This window comes from Magnolia sinica, chromosome 11 (genome assembly GCF_029962835.1).
Source record: "Magnolia sinica isolate HGM2019 chromosome 11, MsV1, whole genome shotgun sequence".
Classification (NCBI taxonomy): domain Eukaryota; kingdom Viridiplantae; phylum Streptophyta; class Magnoliopsida; order Magnoliales; family Magnoliaceae; genus Magnolia; species Magnolia sinica.
Genome location: NC_080583.1, coordinates 44,961,475 through 44,979,593, shown reverse-complemented (window position 1 = coordinate 44,979,593; position 18,119 = coordinate 44,961,475). Strand labels below are relative to the sequence as shown.

The 18,119-nt window shown below is 39.7% G+C and overlaps 1 protein-coding gene across 3 annotated transcripts in view; it reads left to right on the top strand.

Moving 5' to 3' along the window:
- The window catches only part of LOC131219073 (alpha-L-fucosidase 2-like), an 82,613-nt gene that overhangs the window by 14,811 nt on the left and 49,683 nt on the right, over window positions 1-18,119 (top strand). For 2 of the 3 annotated variants that reach the window (XM_058214057.1, XM_058214059.1), the window contains exons 2-4: window positions 3,182-3,327; window positions 6,394-7,367; window positions 8,591-8,723. In XM_058214057.1, coding sequence (XP_058070040.1) covers window positions 3,182-3,327; window positions 6,394-7,367; window positions 8,591-8,723 — 1,253 coding nt within the window. The remainder of the gene's footprint in view (window positions 1-3,181; window positions 3,328-6,393; window positions 7,368-8,590; window positions 8,724-18,119) is intronic. The other variant, XM_058214058.1, reaches the window with a different exon arrangement.

Sequence of the window (18,119 nt, the reverse complement as noted above, 5' to 3'; positions counted from 1 at the left end):
TCTCCACCATGCATCTATTTTTAGAGATCATCATAGAGCATTGCCCAGAAAATGAATCATATCGAAAGATCGTCTGGACCATACCACAAATAGCAGTGGAGATAATGATTTTCACCGTTAACAATTCACGGGGGCCACCCTAATGTTTATTTTACATCCAATTCTGTTCATAAGGTCACAAAGACCTGATTTAAAATCAATTCTCATATTGATCCAAAACTTATGTGACCCCCAAACGGTTTCAATGGTGGACGTTTAATCTTCCATTGATTTTTGCAGTGTGGTCCGTCTGATAGACGATTTGGATCTAACACACATATCACGGTGGGTCCCAATCCAGATGGACGGCTAGGATGAAACAAATATATGAGGCGGGACCCACAGAACTTGCTGACGTCAGACAGTAGCAATGGCTGCTGGGCCAGCCATCAAATGGATGGTTTGGATGTAACACATACATCAATGGTGGGTCCCACAAAACTTACTAACGCTGCTACAGCAACTATATAGCTGGTGTGAGGTGTCCCAGCCAATCAGCTTCCAAATCAGGTGGGTCCCACGTAGGTGGGGCACCCCACTTCTCTATATACATATATAAACTATATTATATTATTATTATATTAATATATATTCAAACGTCCAGTCCTGGACGTCCTTCTTACGGACGGTCTGGATATGGACCCTATGTGGGACCCATAGTTCGGACGGTCAGGATGACCCACCATTTAGGGTCTGGACGGTGGAGTCTAACGGATGGCATAGATAAGATGCATAAATCATGATGGTCCCACGTGGCACCATCCAAAATGGACGGTGTAAATATACAATGCATACATCGAGTGGGCCCCACCTCCACACGCGCAGCATGTGTGGAGTGGGTCCCACACGGACGGTTTAGTGTATAATGCCTACTTCATGTCAGACCACAGACAACAACAATTGCTGCGTGAGATACTCCAGCCGATCTGCTTTCATCCCACCGTCTGGAGATTGGATGGTGAGGATACAACACATCCATCATGGTGGGGCCACATGTGTGGCCCACCAGCCTCAATCAAGCTAACCTTTGTACTCTCCCATCGTCTGGCAATGGACGGTGAGGATGGGATGCAACTCGGTGGGCCCTGCAGCTCTTGGGTTGCTGGCCCAACCAATGGACAGTCAGGATATAGCACACGTCCTGGTGGGACCCACGTCAGCGTGGCCCACCCCACACAGCATGGATGAAAGACATGAATCATGGTGGGGTCCACACGGACCAAGCTGATATTTGTAGTTTCCCTCCATCTTGGCTGACCCAAAAATGGGCAGCAAGGTGGGCCCCATTCGTTGGACATCTAGAAAATCTGGACAGTCCAGATTGTCGATCACATCAAGTGGGCCACACTCACACATTATCACATCATAAAAGAAAGAAAATAAAGAGGTAAGGAGGGAGAGAGAGAGAGAGAGAGAGAGAGAGAGAGAGAGAGAGAGAGAGACGTGAGGTGGGGGAGCTCCGCCACTATGAGCTCCCCTAGATGGGTCATATACAACACATACAACAAGATGGGTCCTAAGTCATGTGGGCCCTATAACAAAATCACGATCTAGTACTATGAACACCCTTCGATTCCGCTTCTTCTAGGCTCCTTGGACTCCCTAGCTCCTAGGCTTTCCCTTTGATGGTGGAAGAGGAAGATTGAAGGGTGGAGATGGGACATTAGGGGGTAGGAAGTGGGCCACAAACTTGGCTATCCTTGGAGCTCCATCTCCACGGACGGTCCTCTCTCTCTTGGTTGCTTGGGTAGAGAATGAGAAGGATAGGATGGGTTGTAAGGGAGATGGGATGGAGAGTATGGGTTCTCTTGACTTTTGGTAAGAAAGGAATGGGCTACGCACAAGGTGTTCCGTAATGGTAACGGTGGCTGTAACGGCCACCACCGTTACCGTTATGATACGGGCCGTAACGGCCGTTATAGCCCCCGTATTGGCCGTTACGACCATTTTTTATTTTTTGAAAAATGTACTTCGTGAATTGTTACGGACCGTTATGGGGCTGTTACGGGACCGTTACGGCACATTTTTCTGTAACGGTCGTCACGACCGTTACGGCTGTTACGTAACTGATTTGGAATACCATGGCTACGCATGGGTTGCTTTGACTTTGGGTGAGAGAGGGATGGGTGTGATGGGATATGTACTTAACTTGTACATTGATTGATTGATTTGATATTTTGTAGAGATTCTCTCAGAATTCGCAACGCGTGGTGTTTTTCTCAAGATAAACGCGGGCCTACAACTCCTGGCTTGGGCATCGCATCGGCGTGCGAGACGCGGCGTTGGAATCGCGGCGATGGCGCAGTCGCAAGGGTACTAGTCTTGGGTCGAGTCGACTTAGATATACGGGACGTGACTTAAGGTCGTGCGCAAATGCCGATTATAGGTCGCGGTTTGTCGGAATTCCACTGAGAGGACTGCGGGAGTCTAAGGAACGGTACGGTCTAGGATACGGGTTTGACACTTGTACCATAAAATGACATGGAAGAATAGGTGGACGGCATGGATGAAACACATACATCATGGTGGGGCCCACAGAGCACCGACCGGTAGTGACAAGATGAGTAGCCAATCTGTTTCCCAAACATGAAGTGGGATGGCCTCCAAGCAATGGGATTAGACGACAATCCCTGACACAGTATAATCATTACATTTGGGTAATTCCATCCCTAATAAACCCATCTAATCCCATGCTCCAAACACCACCTAAGGCACTTGCAATGCCTTGTTGGTTTATCATCTCTCTTCAGACTTGGTCCACATGTTTAATGTGGTTGAGATCATCAATCTTCAAGCAGGCTGCATAATGCGTTGCACTAAAGTTAGTTCTAAGCGCTAAGGTTTTAGATAGAAGATGTGCTTAACCTTCATATTGAACTTGTAAATGAAGGCATTGCATATGAAAAATGTTCTTGATCTAATCACATTTTGGGAGGTTTATCTTCATATCTAGTTTGTAATTATTTTGCAAATGATCTTCATGTGAGCCTGTTATTCTCTGATTTTTATTTTATTTTTTGAAAATTTTAATTGTGCTTCTTTTCCCTTCCTTCAGATGCTTATGTTTTCTCATCCTCCTTGAACCTACCCTTTTTTTTTTTCTTCCAAAATAGCTCATGTCATTTGTTACAACTTTGTGTAGACGATACTCTCTGGACTGGGGTACCAGGCGATTATACAAGTCCGCAAGTGCCTAATTTTCTATCTAAGATCAGAGAATTTGTTGATAAAGGCCAATATGTAGAAGCCACTGATGCAGCTCTTGACTTCCCTGGTCATCCACCAGATGTATGTTACTTGTTCTGTTTTTAGTTAAGCATGTAGGTTATTCGAGATGATATGCATGTTATTCAATGCCGATCTTTAATAGATGTGATTGTGTAATACACCTGAACTCTTATACTACTTTAGAGAACCATTGATTGAAATCTCATGTGTCGCTGCCATTTTGAATATCAAAGTCTTGGTTTCTACTTCTTGTAATTGTACTTTTGTTATATGAAGTCAATTTGCTTCCAACTGCATCTTCTGTTGCTCATCTCAGTTGCAAAGAAAACTCCAAAGTCCTATGCAGTTACCATTCTTCATTTGTGGCAATTAATCCATGGAGGAAACTCCATTATGTTTGTTACAAAATGAAATTGTTTGATCAGGGTAACTCCATAATGGGAAATAAACAATGAGGGGCATACGCTTCTACCATCAAACTCTTTGATACAGAAGAAGAAGAAGAAGATGATGATGAAAAACTCCTACTGTAAGTTTGTAATCAAACATAGGTACTGAGCGTTAGGAGATAGTGGCCCATTATCGTTGACTTATCGTATGTCAAGTTTGCTATTGGAGAAGGAGACATTAGCAAACCCATCATGGATAATGGTATAAAAATGGTGAAGAAATATTTATAATGAGAAGGTTGAAAAAAGTAGGAGTGATCACCTACAACCAGTTTTACGCCTCAGCCTATTTTTTATGCCTAAAAAATTTATTTATTTAAAAAAAAAAAGAAAAAAGAAAAAAAAGAGGCATGATGTCCTTGTCGTAAGTGCAAATTCTTTTAAAAGTGGGTCACTGGGTTGTAGTTTAACCTACAAGCAGTTGCTTTGCAGGTTATCGGTTCTTTTCTCTTTCTTTTGTCTTGATGTGTCATGATCACCTTTCTCTTTCTTTTGTCTTCATGTGTCAAAGAATTTCATTAAACTGGAAAATGCCTTACAATAGGGGCAGTAGGTGACCAGAAGAGAATGACGCTCCCATCTCTTCCTCAGAAGCAAGGCTTTCAGCCATCTCATTGACACCTTTGGGTACCACCCAAAAACTTTTGCCCAACCAGGCCTTAGACACAAAATTTCCTTGATGTTTGAGGTTGGCAGTCCCGATCTTCCTAAGCCCAATGAGAAACAATGCTAGAACTTCCTTGATTATGAGGTTCCTAGAACCTGAGGGTCCAATTTCAGACTAGGTCCAACTGCTATGGCTATGAAGATCACCAATAGGTGCTCGACCTTCCCACAGTACCCACAAAAGGCTCAAAAAATCTGCCCCTTATCATCTCTCACCCTCACACCAACACTAGACAGCCCGAACTTCCCATTGAGTTGAAATTAATCTTTACAAAAAAAAAAAAAAAAAAAAAAAAAACCCGTCTTGGGGAGGGTCCCATGTCAACTTAACCACTCTTTCAGACCCTTGTCGTCCCTTTGCATTATCCATTCCGATCTCGTCATAGCTCCCCATGGGACACACCAGAGAACTCTGGAAGCCCAACAGATCAACTCATTCATGGAAATATTCTTCCTTTCATTAAATGAACTGATGCCTCCTTGACATAAAAAATCTTTTTTCCTTTCTTTCCAGAGTCCTCCCCAAGATAGCAAATGGCAGCATCTTCCAGGTAACTTTCCCCTTTGTCTCAAATGGACCAGGATGCCACCCATCAACACCTCCTCGAGCAATTCATTAAAGACCACTGGCTATCAACAAGTGGATGAACATGTTGATCTGGAAAGAGACTAAACATAACACAAATGGTTGATTGAGAAAACATAACATGAATGATTTATAGAGGCCTCACCACTGGACTAAACATTTCAACCTAGTCATGTCCGTGTTCTTGTAAAAATCCATGAGCAACTAGTCATGCCTTGTTACCTTGGGTAGTACAACTAGGAGCATACTTGAGAGTGTAAACCCATCGATGCTTAACGATTATTCTGTTAGTTGGTTTCGGTACAAGCTCACTAGTATGACTGTTGTAGAGCATGAAATTTGACATCCACGGCATGACACTGACTTGATCTGGACTTGAGAGCCAACTTCTATGATGAAGGAATGTAACAGGATGATATCAGCTAACATCATAGGTCAGGAGTGAGATGTAAATCTATACACAGGCACCAGTTCAGTAACTTGCAGACACCACCACTGCTTTAGCTGGTAAGTCATACACAGAGTGATGGTGCGTAAAGATCCTAACAAGAATTATTGAAAGAAATAGAGTTTGGATGCTGCTTGCAAACACAATCAGATTGAAATGAGCATCTCAAGTGACAATCTCTGTACGAGAGGAGTTGCCAAATACATCAGGCATGGCGATAGATGTGGAAGTACAAGTAGAAGAATCTGAGTTGGATCACTCGGATTCTTAAGAAGAATATGTAATTGGTTCTCTATAGTGAATTTTGGTCAAAAGTAGTATGCCTAGAGATGATTACAAACCAATGTCCGCATCCCATAGTAGGATGATAGCAGCAAAACCCTTTGTGTAAAAGGTATTGGGATGAGCGGCTTTTAGAATTTACTCCTAGACCGCATTTGGGTTAACTACTTGATTGGATTTCTGAAAATTCAGCAGTAAAAAGGTACTATTAAAAAAATCAATAGTAGAAAGGAAAAAATTATTGTCCTAGTACTAAAAATGAGAAAGTAGACTCTAATTTGTATCTATCTTTCTTTCAAGTCCAACTTATAAGTAACTTTATTGCAATTTGGATCCGAGGCCCTCATACAAATTTGCAACAAGGGAAATTATAAAGGGTTAGTTCCTCTTGGTTAGACTAATAATGGGTATTCAATTCACTAGTGCATCCAAATGCAACCGTGCGTAAGAGTTTACAATCTCAACTGTTTAGTGCTACTGTGCATGCTCAACTTTCTTCTTTCTTGTTAACAGTGTACAGTTCTCTTTATACTTAAGGTTTATGGTGTAGAACGGAGCATCTTGATTTCTTGTTTGAGACAAGACTACATCATTATATATATAAGCTGGGAATTGAGAAACAAACATTCATTCTTGCATGGTGTACTCTCATTTGAGGTCCTGCTCATTTAACAAATTTCTTTGTCATTGTGAAGGTTTACCAGCCTCTCGGTGATATCAATCTGGACATTGGCGATCCCAATGTTGCCTATACTGCAGAAACTTATGAAAGAGAGCTTGATTTGGAGACAGCAACAGTAAAGGTGAAATATGCTCTGGGTGCTGTAAAATTCACAAGGGAACACTTCGCTTCGAACCCACATCAAGTTATTGTGACCAGGCTTTCTGCAAATGTATCAGGTTCACTCTCCTTCATGGTATCTCTGGACAGCAAATTGCATCATTATTCACAAGTAAACGATGCGAACCGGATCATCATGGAAGGAAGTTGCCCTGGTGAAAGAATACCACGCAAATCAGATGCTAACGAAAATCCAAAGGGAATTCAGTTCTCTGCAGTTCTTGAACTGCGGATTAGTGATGATGCAGGAGCAATAAAGATAGTAGATGGTAAGAAGTTGAAAGTAGAAGGAACAAGCTGGGCTGTATTGCTTCTGGCAGCTTCATCCTCGTTTGATGGGCCTTTCACTAAGCCTTCAGATTCTAAGAAGGATCCTACATCAACATCTTTGGATATTCTTAATTCAATAAAAAACTTATCGTTCTCCGAGCTTTATTCATATCATTTGGATAATTATCAAAAGCTTTTTCATCGTGTCTCACTGCAGCTTTCTAAGGGTTCTATAAGTATACATAAAGAACAAAAGTTATCTCTTTCTAGCGACACCAATATTAAAAGTCTAGACACAGGCCGAACTCGGGTGAAGGGAAATGTTTTGCAGGGACGAGAGAAAATCATGTTGTCAACAAGTACTTACACTGAAGAATATAACGAGGATGTGATATCTACTGCTGAAAGAGTGAAATCTTTCAAAGATGACGAGGATCCATCCTTGGTGGTGCTTCTGTTCCAATATGGTCGGTATTTGCTCATCTCTTGTTCCCAAGCTGGAACCCAGCCTTCAAACTTGCAGGGGATATGGAGCGAAGACATTGAACCGGCGTGGGAGTATGTTCTTTACCTACACCACTGCATACTGTTTTCTAAATGCTTTCTTTTTTTCTTTTTTTCTTTTTTTTTTTCTTTTGAAATGTAGGATATTCATCTTTTCTTTTCTTCTTCTTCTTCTTCTTCTTCTTCTTTTTATTTATTTATTTTAAATGGGGACATTATTCCTTTCTATCACAGGAAAAATAATAATAAGATGAATGCTACCATGAAGCACATGGTTCAAATGTTCCTGTAGTGCACACCAAAACCATTTCTACTAATGGCACTTATGGATAGTGATCAGTTGTGTTGATTTGGAGGGCTACCATGTGGATGGGCTAAAAGCTAAATAAGTTAATCGAAATTTGGTAGTCATCCAATCAGTTGCCTGAAAAAGGGATGGCTAACTCAAATATGAGCAGAGCAGGTCTCCTCATTCAGCTGGCAGAACTCACAGCAGTCGGAATGTTGGATTGTCAGTTGTCCAATAACTACAAGTTTTGGGACATGACCCTTCATGTAATGTCCAAATCGCTATACATGTTGGCATGTATGGTAAATGTGACACTTCATGGATTGCATATAACCAATAGGTACCCAAAAAAGCTTCTTTTTTATGATTATGAGTTGAACTTCCAATATGCATGTGAACGTAAATGAAGAACTAATGCCATTGATAGAAATCGCTTGACTCTGCTATGGTGATATTATTTTAGCACAGAAGCAAAACGCTTTTCAACTCCAGAAATACATGTTCATATCTTACTGGATATTTAGATTTTTCCTAGTAATGAATTTGTTTGTATATTGCAGTTGACCTTGCCTAATTTCATCATGCACTCTGTTTTATCCTCATTGTTCCGGTTTTCTTAGCAAAAGCAATGGTATTACTATTAATTGTTTTTTTGAAAAAAAAATTGTGCCATTATCAACCAGAATTATACGCTTCATTTTATGTCGAAATTCTGTACAATTTCAACTTTGTTTATCCATTTTCTAAACTATGTACATCTCTAACATCGTATTTGTTTTTTTTTTTTTTTTTCTAAATATTTTCTATGTACATGTTTTGAGTGCACAATGGATTCTTTATTTCTTTGGGAATTATGTATGCTTGATCCTGAAGCCATCTGCCTAGCTACAACACAAAAATAAAACGGTTTTTACCTTCCAGTTATTAGTTAGTGTGATGCTCGTACTGGTTTGTATCCAGAAAATTTATCGACGCTTTACTTTTCCAGTGCCGCTCCCCACCTGAATATCAATCTTCAGATGAATTATTGGCCTGCCCTTTCTTGCAACCTTAGAGAATGCCAGGAGCCCTTGTTTGATTATATTTCCTCCCTTGCAATCAATGGGAGTAAAACTGCCCGGGTAAGATCCTCTTCCAATTAGCTTGTTCTATCATTTTATGTGACAGTCAGGCATTAGACACAAAAGTGAAATGTTTCAAGAAAATCTAGAAACTGACATTTTACCTGTCAAAGACTTATGGACAGGCTTACTGAACTTATTATTATTATTATTTTTCTTAAATTCCTGTGAAGCTGTGACACAATGAATCAATCCTATACTGTTAAATGCTTTTCTGTACATGTTGGGTTGGTAGGGGCATCATTTTTAAAAAAAAAATAGTTTGGGTTCCAAGTATATTTTTGCTATCAATTTATGCTGCAGCCAGAGACTGAACAACTAGAAATGAGCAATTTTCATTCTCATATTTCATCATGTCATCTTTGGTATAGAATGTGAGAAGTTTCAAGAACAACTAGAAATTAGCATTTTACCTGTCAAAGACTTGTGGAATGCATTAGTGGAACTTTTTTGCTTTTCTTGACCAACTGTGAAGTTGTGATGCCATGAAATCTATGTTTTAAATGCATTCATACATTTGGGTTTAGTTTGGGAATTTGGATTCACATCAATTTAAAAGGATAAAGCTCTTTCAAAGTGTTACTGCTATAAGAAAATTTTAATATGCAGCAAATCAATTGATGTAGCTCAGTTTTAGCTTTAAATCTGTATCTTTTTAGATATCAGATCTGGATCTAAAGATTCAATGAGGCCACAAGAGAAACAACATAAATGGAAAAAGAAAAAGAAAAAAGAAAGGACTCAGTTGATGTGTGCAAGCATTCACATGGTACTTTACATACCTAAATATGGGAAGTTCAAAAAATCCGGATTTTTACTATTTTAGACCAAAAGATAACATGAATCAATGAGAAAGTGAGACACATGGATGGGATTGCACACCAACATATGGCCTAGTGATGTACAAATGGGGTATACAATAAGGATTCTCATATGTTGGGGTATTTTGGATATAATTTGGCAAGTGGTTGTCTTTTCTAATTATAAGTCTCCTATCACACTTGTTATCAAGTGGGCACACTTTGGCTCTCCTCTATTACCACACTTGTGAATTGAAGCTTGTGTAGGAGAAAGTGTGGGTGTGTATGATAGTGTACTCTCGTGGGAAATATGTGGTGTATAGTGTGTTTATGGTTAATTTCATTACAAATAAGGTCTCAAGGGCTCAAGGGGATATTACACTCTCTAATCCCTTTTTTATTTTTATTTTTTCTAGTCTTCATTCTCTCTCTCTTTCTCTCTATTTTTCTCATCCATGAATGTTATTATTATAGTATCAATCAAAGCAAGGAAAGGGGTAGCTTTTCCTTCCTTTTCTTGTTCCTCATTCATTTTTTTTCTTTTTTCAACTGGAGATCCAACCATGATCACCAACAACTCCTGATGTCACCAGCAGTCTAGATGCGAACATTGTTGAAAAGTGGTTATGAAATGGCTGTATATCGGTCATCCTCGTTTAGCTATAGGGGGTTGAACTATTCAGTCCAAAAAATGGGGTGTCTCAGCCCGTATTAGCAAATACAAGGCAATTGGTGTTGTTATGTCTGTGTTGTATCAACAATGCACCTATATTTGTAGACCTTTTTTTTTTATAAAAAATTCATGACCACTTTAATTGAATGGCATGTTTTTTATTATTATTATTAATTGTGTGGAACTTATGTATTAAATATGTTTAGTGGGTTATAAGGGTTCCTCGGGGAATCTCTCTTGTGGGTCCATGGGGAAGGACCAAAGTGGAAGAGTTATAGCACCACGGTCTCAAGTACCTTAAATTCCATAAGCATTCAATCAGGTTTGAACAATCTAGGATTAGTTTTATAGTTATCCTATGTGACAAGGAACCAACGAGGAGTTGGGATGGATTAATCTCCAGCACTTGGCATTTTATTTCCTATAATTGTCACCACATGGGAATGTGAATGTTCACTTATTTACTGTAGGTGTATGTGTGTGTGGCCCTCTGACCGGGCCAACAAGTCTAACGAGTGGGCCTTATGTGTTATGGGTCTTAGTCCTTAACTCTCTCTTTTTATCTTTCCTTTATGCTTTTCTTATTTGCCCCTTAGTCTTTCTTTAGGTTTCATAATAAGCGCATATATGTAATTGTACTTTTCTTCTCTTATTATAAATAAAGAAAGGGCTAGGCATCCCAACCCTACATGTTATTTTTTCTCTCTCATACTCTCTTTCTCAAATTCTTTCCTCCTCTGACATGGTATCAGAGCCTAAGTACTTCTAGGGTTCTTTCTTCTTCTTTCACTTCCATTCGATCTTGGGGAAAATCGGTATTGAAATCCACCTCTTTCTTGAAAAATTTCTCCTTCCTTTTGTAATCTCCTTTTTTTTTTTCTCTTCTTCGTTCTTCTTCTTTTCTCTTCCTTTTTTTTTTTTTTTTGAGAGTTGTGAGGTCCTTTCCTCACTGACTTGGTGTGATTCGTGGGAGGGGGTGTCTTGCGGCTGTAATTTTTAAGGTTTTGAATCGTGTGTTGTTGGATTTGAAACCTCTTTGATATGCGATCGAAGCCCTTGTTGAGTTTTATATTGTCCGTTTGAAGATGTTGTTGGAATTTCTTGTTCAATTCGTTTTTTTTTTTTTTTTTTTTCTGAAGATCTTTTTAAAGGATTTGTTGTTTTTTTACTGAATAATTGAAGGAATTGCTAGATACTCAGGATTGTTAGATTTTTGAGCCATTTTCCTCCAAAATTTCAACATCTAATTTGCAGTAGTAAGAGTTTGTTGGCTATTATTGTTTAGCCGTAAGGCCCTTCCTCTCCTCCTTAGTTCTCTCACTATTTTTTAAAATTATATGTGGCATCTTCGTCGTCTTCTAAGGTAGTTGATCCTATTAAGTCTAAGATGGAATAGTTTATTGTTCACTCTAAAAATCTAGGTTTACAAATTCCACACACAAACTTAAGTCCAACAATTACCTTCAATGGTTAAGAGCCGTTGAGATGTTTATTAGAGTAAAACAGAAGTTGGGTATATAGATGGCAGTATCACAAAACCGCAACTGCCTAACCCTTCATGTGGAGACTGGAAATCAAATAATTTGCTTGTCAATGGTTGAGAGCCAATCTCATATGGAGAATGGCTTCTAAATTTAATGGAACCAGAAGTTAGTGTAGGCTTTTTGTTACTATTTAATACTTGTGAGATCTGCTAGACTGCCCATGAACATTATGCAGACTAAAATAATATCTCTCGGGTTTATAATATTTATTAGGAGATTGGAAATCTGAGAAAGTAGGAGCAATTATTGTCAGACTATTATGCAAGGCATGCAGTCTGTGGTAGGAATGATCTTTTTTGGATGATCTTCATTTTGTGTGTTCCTAAGATGTAGAGGCATAAAAGGAACATTGAGAAGAAAATAATTTTTGAGTTATTAGCAGGCCTGCCAGACTACACATGAACAGTATGCAAATCTGAATAATATATCTTGGATTTATAATATTATAAGGAGATTGGAAATCTGAGAGAAAAACAACGATCATTGTCATACTATTATGCCAAGATGCATGGTTTGTGTTAGGAATTATCATTTCTGGATGATCTTCATTTTATGTGTTCCACAGACGTAGAGGCATATAAAAGGAGCATTGAGAGGAAAAGAATTTTTGAGTTATTGGTAGGTCTTAATACAGAGTTTGAACTAGTTCATGTTCAGATTCTTGGTCACCCTATTTACCATTACTTAATAGCGTCTATGCACTATTGTTGCACGATGAGAAGTGTCATACTGCTATGGGATTGACCGTGGTTAAAAAATCTGCTATAATGATATGTTTTTGAAACTTCGATAATGCTAATGCTGGTTTTGGTAGAGGATCAGGGAAAGGATGACTTGATGGTGGCTGTGGTCATGATGTGGCATTGATCGATTATGCACTCGTTGTGGTGGAAAGGGACATACTATGGATTATTGTTGAGTTCTTCATGGTAGATCTTCGGGCTGAGCTGGTAACTCTACAGCTTCAGATGTTAGAGATTCTCAACCTACTGCTAGGAACATGGTTCCTTAACTGAGTTTCACTTATAGTTCCATCGATTGGTGATGTTGTTCATCTCTCAAAATTTGAGTATGATTCTTTGTTAAGAGATGCCACTTAGAATAATGCCTACTCATCCAGTTCCTTGGCTCATACAAATAATACATCTATTGCTTTTCATGCTAACTCTGCATCAAACCCTTGGGTCATTGATTAGGGGGCTACCGATCATATAGGTACATCTAGCTCTTTTTCTTCTTTTACTCCTAATTTAAATTTAGGTTGTGTGAAATTGGTAGAAAGTACTACCTAAGACCATAACGTCTGATCATGATGTAAACTTTATGAGCTATTTTTGGAAGACACTATGACACATGATGGGAATAAGGGTTCAATTTTCATCTGCCTAAGGTTGTCAATAGGAGTCTTGGAAACTTGCTTAGATGCCTTATGGGTGATCACGTCCGAACTTGAGATATTGTTTTGCCTATAGCCAAGTTACTATATAATAGTTTCATTAATAGGTCCATAGGCATGAGTCCATTTGAGGTTGTGCATGACTGCAAATCTAGGAAACTTATAGATCTCATACATATGTTTGTCCCATAGGCCATCTAAGTCAACACATGAGTTTGCACATCACATACATGAGTTGCATAGTCAAATCAAGAAGCGAATTAACGTTAAGTAATGAAAAATATAAAGCATTTTCTGACTCTCATCACAGGTTTCATGAATTCCAAGTAGGAAATTACGTCATAGTTCGTATGAGGCCCGAACGGTTCCCACATAGGGCCGTTAAAAAGTTGCAAGCACGTAGTACAAGACCATGCAAAATACTGCAGAAACTGGGTCCTAATGCGTATGTAGTAGACCTTTTGCCTACCATGGAAATTAGCTCTACTTTTAATGTGGAAGATCTAGTATGATACAAGAGTTCTGCTACTTTGCCTTATGATCCATTCTCATGACCTCCCATAGGCCATGGCCTAGTCCCAAACCCATTGTCCCTACTTGACTAATCATCCCAGTCATTGACACCCTTACCCTCCTTGCCTGCTCGAAGTGAACAAGTTGAAGACATACTGGATGCACGTCGTTTCCACTTGCAATGGCAGATTTCAGAAGTTCTTCGTCAAGTGGAAGCACAGGCTGATTCAGATAGTACTTAGATTACAGAGGACGAGCTATAACATTTAGATCCAGATATTTGAGAGCACTATAAGAGCTATAGCCTACCAGAGGAAAACACTTTTCAGTCAAGGAGAGTTGATGAGGACATCACTTCACGTATACCTTTGCGTACATATCAGAGGGGGCAGGCCATACTGATTTCCCTATGACTAGGTGAGTACCCTTGATCATGTTAAAGACCCCACGTGCGTGTGCAAGCATCTGGAACACTCCACACAAGGAATATGCACATGAGATGCTTTAGGGAGTAATTTGGACCGTCAGATTCGAGTGACGTGACGATCGGGCTGTTAGATTGCATGGATCACATGATCGGGTCATTAATCGTGGATCATCTTCATAAGTTTTTAGATTTTATCATCTTTTAGGATTTAGTTTATGATTATTTTATGTTTATACACATTATGAGTGATTTAGTTTATTTTTCTTTAGACTAGGGTTATTTTCATTAAATTTTATAAGACGGTTGAATTTGTAATTTTTGAAATTTATTGAAGCTATAAAAGGTGGGTGGGCGTGTGACCTCTCTTCATTGGTTTTTTTAAGAAAAAGAAAAGAAAAGAAAAGCTCATTTGCTTCTTCTTCCATCTTCACAAGATTTGAATATGTCTTCTATGTGAATTGGAAGGGAGATTAATGCGAAGCTAATATTCATCAACGGATGTATGAGGTCTCCATTTATCCCCACATTCTCATCCCTTCATCAACCATCAAGGTAATCTTCTACATTATTCAATTTTTATTCTCCTTCATTCCAAGCCATCAACATCCTCCCGATTTTCATCCCTTATGCATCCAAATCCTAACCCTAAACGTAAAAATCCCAAATCTTCATATTTTCCCAAAATAGCAAACCATAATTCTACAAATCCTTCAATAAGCCGAAATCCTTACAATCCTTTAATCCAAAACCCTAATTCCCTTATCCTAATACCTAAACCCTTTAACACTCTACCCATTTACCCCATTAGCTCTAATTTTAAGTTTTCCCCATTTTTCTCCAAACCCTAATTTCACCCTATATAGTATTAGGCATTCTCCTTTAAAATAGGATTTACCCTATTCTACTTGGATGTCTTTACATCCATTTGATCCTAGTTTTCCTTATTTAATGGCCATGTAGGATGATGCTTGTTAACCTAGGCTAGAATCATGCATGATCTTCTCTTGGGATTTGATATTTGTGATGATGATAGCAAGTTTGTGAGTTCATACATCGGTCCTACATCAGTTTGATGGGACCAAAGGTTGCTGAAATTGTGCAGCTTTTTCAGCAACACGGGACCTCTGAAGCTAATCTAACCTCGAAAGCTAATCTAAGTATGATCAATTGAGGCTCCTATGGCTTAAGGGATGATCAATAAAAGATTTACCTAATAGGGTTAAGATCATCTAGAGGTTTAGATTGTTTTAGGTCAATGGTTAGGATCACCAGGAACCTCATATACATGTTTTTGGCTCCTTGATGCTCAACCTCCACTTGTGTCTTTGGTCTTCAGCTTCCAAGGGCTCAACCGACTACATGAGACAATGTACTCACGTGATTGACAGATAAGATGCAAAAATCAGTGCACTAACATGATTAACAAGGGATGTGATTATGAAAATCCCACATTAAAGCTCGAACAGATCTTGTCCTCCATAGGGGTTCACAAACACAAAATGCAAGAGCAAACAACTCAATGAGAGGCATAAGTTACATAAATAGCAACGTATTCACAAAAAGTTGAGTTTCATATGGTGGCGTGTAGGTCTAAAAACAACTGAAGAGGGAAGAACTGTTGGAGCATAAAATTTGGTTAAGGAAAGGAATCAAAGAAGGAAGATTGAAGTGAAATATAAAAAGAAAAGAGAAGTCATGTTGCGCGGAATGGGAGTTGCGCGGATCACAAGTTGCGCGGGAACAGGAGTTGCGCCGGACCGCGCAACTCATCATAGTTGTGCTAACTCGCGCTACTCTCCAAAGGGACAGTTGGATTGAAGCTAGTGAAGTGGTGCGAAGTGGGGTCCACAACACGGGATTCGAGGACCTGCACGTGCGGAAGCCTATAAATACCCCCTTACCCCCCTCATTTGAGGGATCGGATTTCCAGAAGACTAGTGCCTCTGATAGGAATTGGAGAGAGAAGAGGGAGAAGAAAGAAGGCGGAGCCGCCCGACTCCTTGTGAGTTGTGCGGGCCCGCGCAACTCGTCAAGGAGTTGCGCAGATAACCTATGAAGCAACATCGTGTCATTTTTCTGGAATATCTCAAGTCATTTCAAAATTGTTCAGGGATTCCTGACATTCTTTTATTATGTTGATGAAAGAAGACGTGTGCGTGGAGAAGATCCGCATAACTCATCTCTTATAGAGACATGAATGATATAGCTGGAATGTTGCCAAAATTTATATTTGAATCTATTCAGCACTTATACTTTTTTGTTATAAAGTCTCTATCCTGGAATCAAAGGATCAAAAGGATGTGATGAATTCAGAATGAATAAATTTGATGATTATTCTTTCTATTCTTTCTCTTTGTTATTATTAAGTAAGATAATCCCCCAAATCAAATGCTTTCGTTTCTGGTCGAAACAAAATGGCGACTCCGCTGGGGAATAAGTTTCTATCTTACTTAGTATTGACTTAGGAACAATCTAGAGAATTTCATCATTGTTTGGCGTCTTAGAGGACGCCAAAATGGCGACTCTCGATGGGAACATCCTTCCTTTTATCTCCAGGATAAAATGTATTTGCAAACAGATACTAATCAATATCGTCCATGTCCTCTGACAGAATTACAATACGGTATACACATCCAAGCTATAATCAATGGCGACTGTGGTAAGCGAAACGATCTTTTACTTCATACCCACAGGATTCGTGGTGGAATATGCTTGTAACCAGTCCTTGGTCCATCAAAAATAGCTCGCATTGAACGGAAAAGACAAGTTTCAATTCACTGCTGGAGTTGTTACTGTCTCTCTAATCGCACAAGAAAACGACTGGATCGTCGTGTCACACCAAGGATCGAAGGCCTGAAATATCGCAACTGTTAGGATAAGTCCATCGACACTGACAACCAGAGGACCGGTGACACGAAATGCGGCAAGGAAAAATCTTGAACTTGCTCCCCCAGCAATATACCCTGGAAAATCTTCGTTCTCGCTGATACCACAAGATTTCCTGGCTCTGCCCGCTGCAAGTGCCCGATGGACGAAGAAACAAAAGGGCAAACCACACATGGAAAGTCCACCAGTCTACGTATCGCCTCAGAGCGTATCGCCTCAAGTTGTATCACAATAGGCCGACCTCTGTGGAAGTATTGAAGAAATGAATAAAACTCCATTTTCAATAAGCCCCGTCACACTAGCATATTTCCGCTCCACTCTAATGACTGCTTTGTCAGGGAACGGAGGAACCGCCGTATGTATGGCCGGGACAAGTAAAGATCCACCGCCTAATACTGAGGATCGTATGGTTGAAATGGCCCAAGCGCAGAAAACACTGATGGAAGAGTGTAGGAACCTCCGGGAGGCCTTGGCTACTCTTACGCATAACGTAGCCCAGATAATAGCACCTCCAATGATGGCTACTATGAATGAACAAGAACAACCCGAGGGGTTCTTAACCACCAAGAGCGGGATCACATAGATCCACTCCCGTGACGAGGGTAATCACCCAAGAAGCGCGACAGGTGGTTGCAGAAGCTGTTAGAATGGAAAGGGAATGCGATAACACAGGAAGGTTTCGATACCGGCATATCTGAGATAGGTGGAAGACATACCTTTTCCAGTTAATTTTAAGCATCCTAAGTTTCAAAAATTCAGTGGAGACAGGTCCCTAGACGAACATTTGATGCATTTCATCACATCCATGGGTAATTTCTCCACTATCCCCCAATACTGCTTGCGGCTGTTCGGGTCTTCTTTGACAGGCAAGGCATGTCGATGTATTTTGGCCTGGCGCCAAGATCAATACAAACTTGGGAACAGATGCAGGACGCATTTATGTCAAATTTCTTTTCGTCAGATCGTGATGTCAGTATTGTAGAATTAACATCTGTAAGGTAGGAGAAATTTATTAGCAGATGGAAAACTTTAGGAGCATCGTGTCGACAATTACTCGAAGAAAGGGAACAAGTAAAAAATGTGTCTAAGCTCCATGGAGACAGGGATCGCATTTGGACTCACCGGTGCTAACATAAGGACTTTTCGAGACCTGGCAA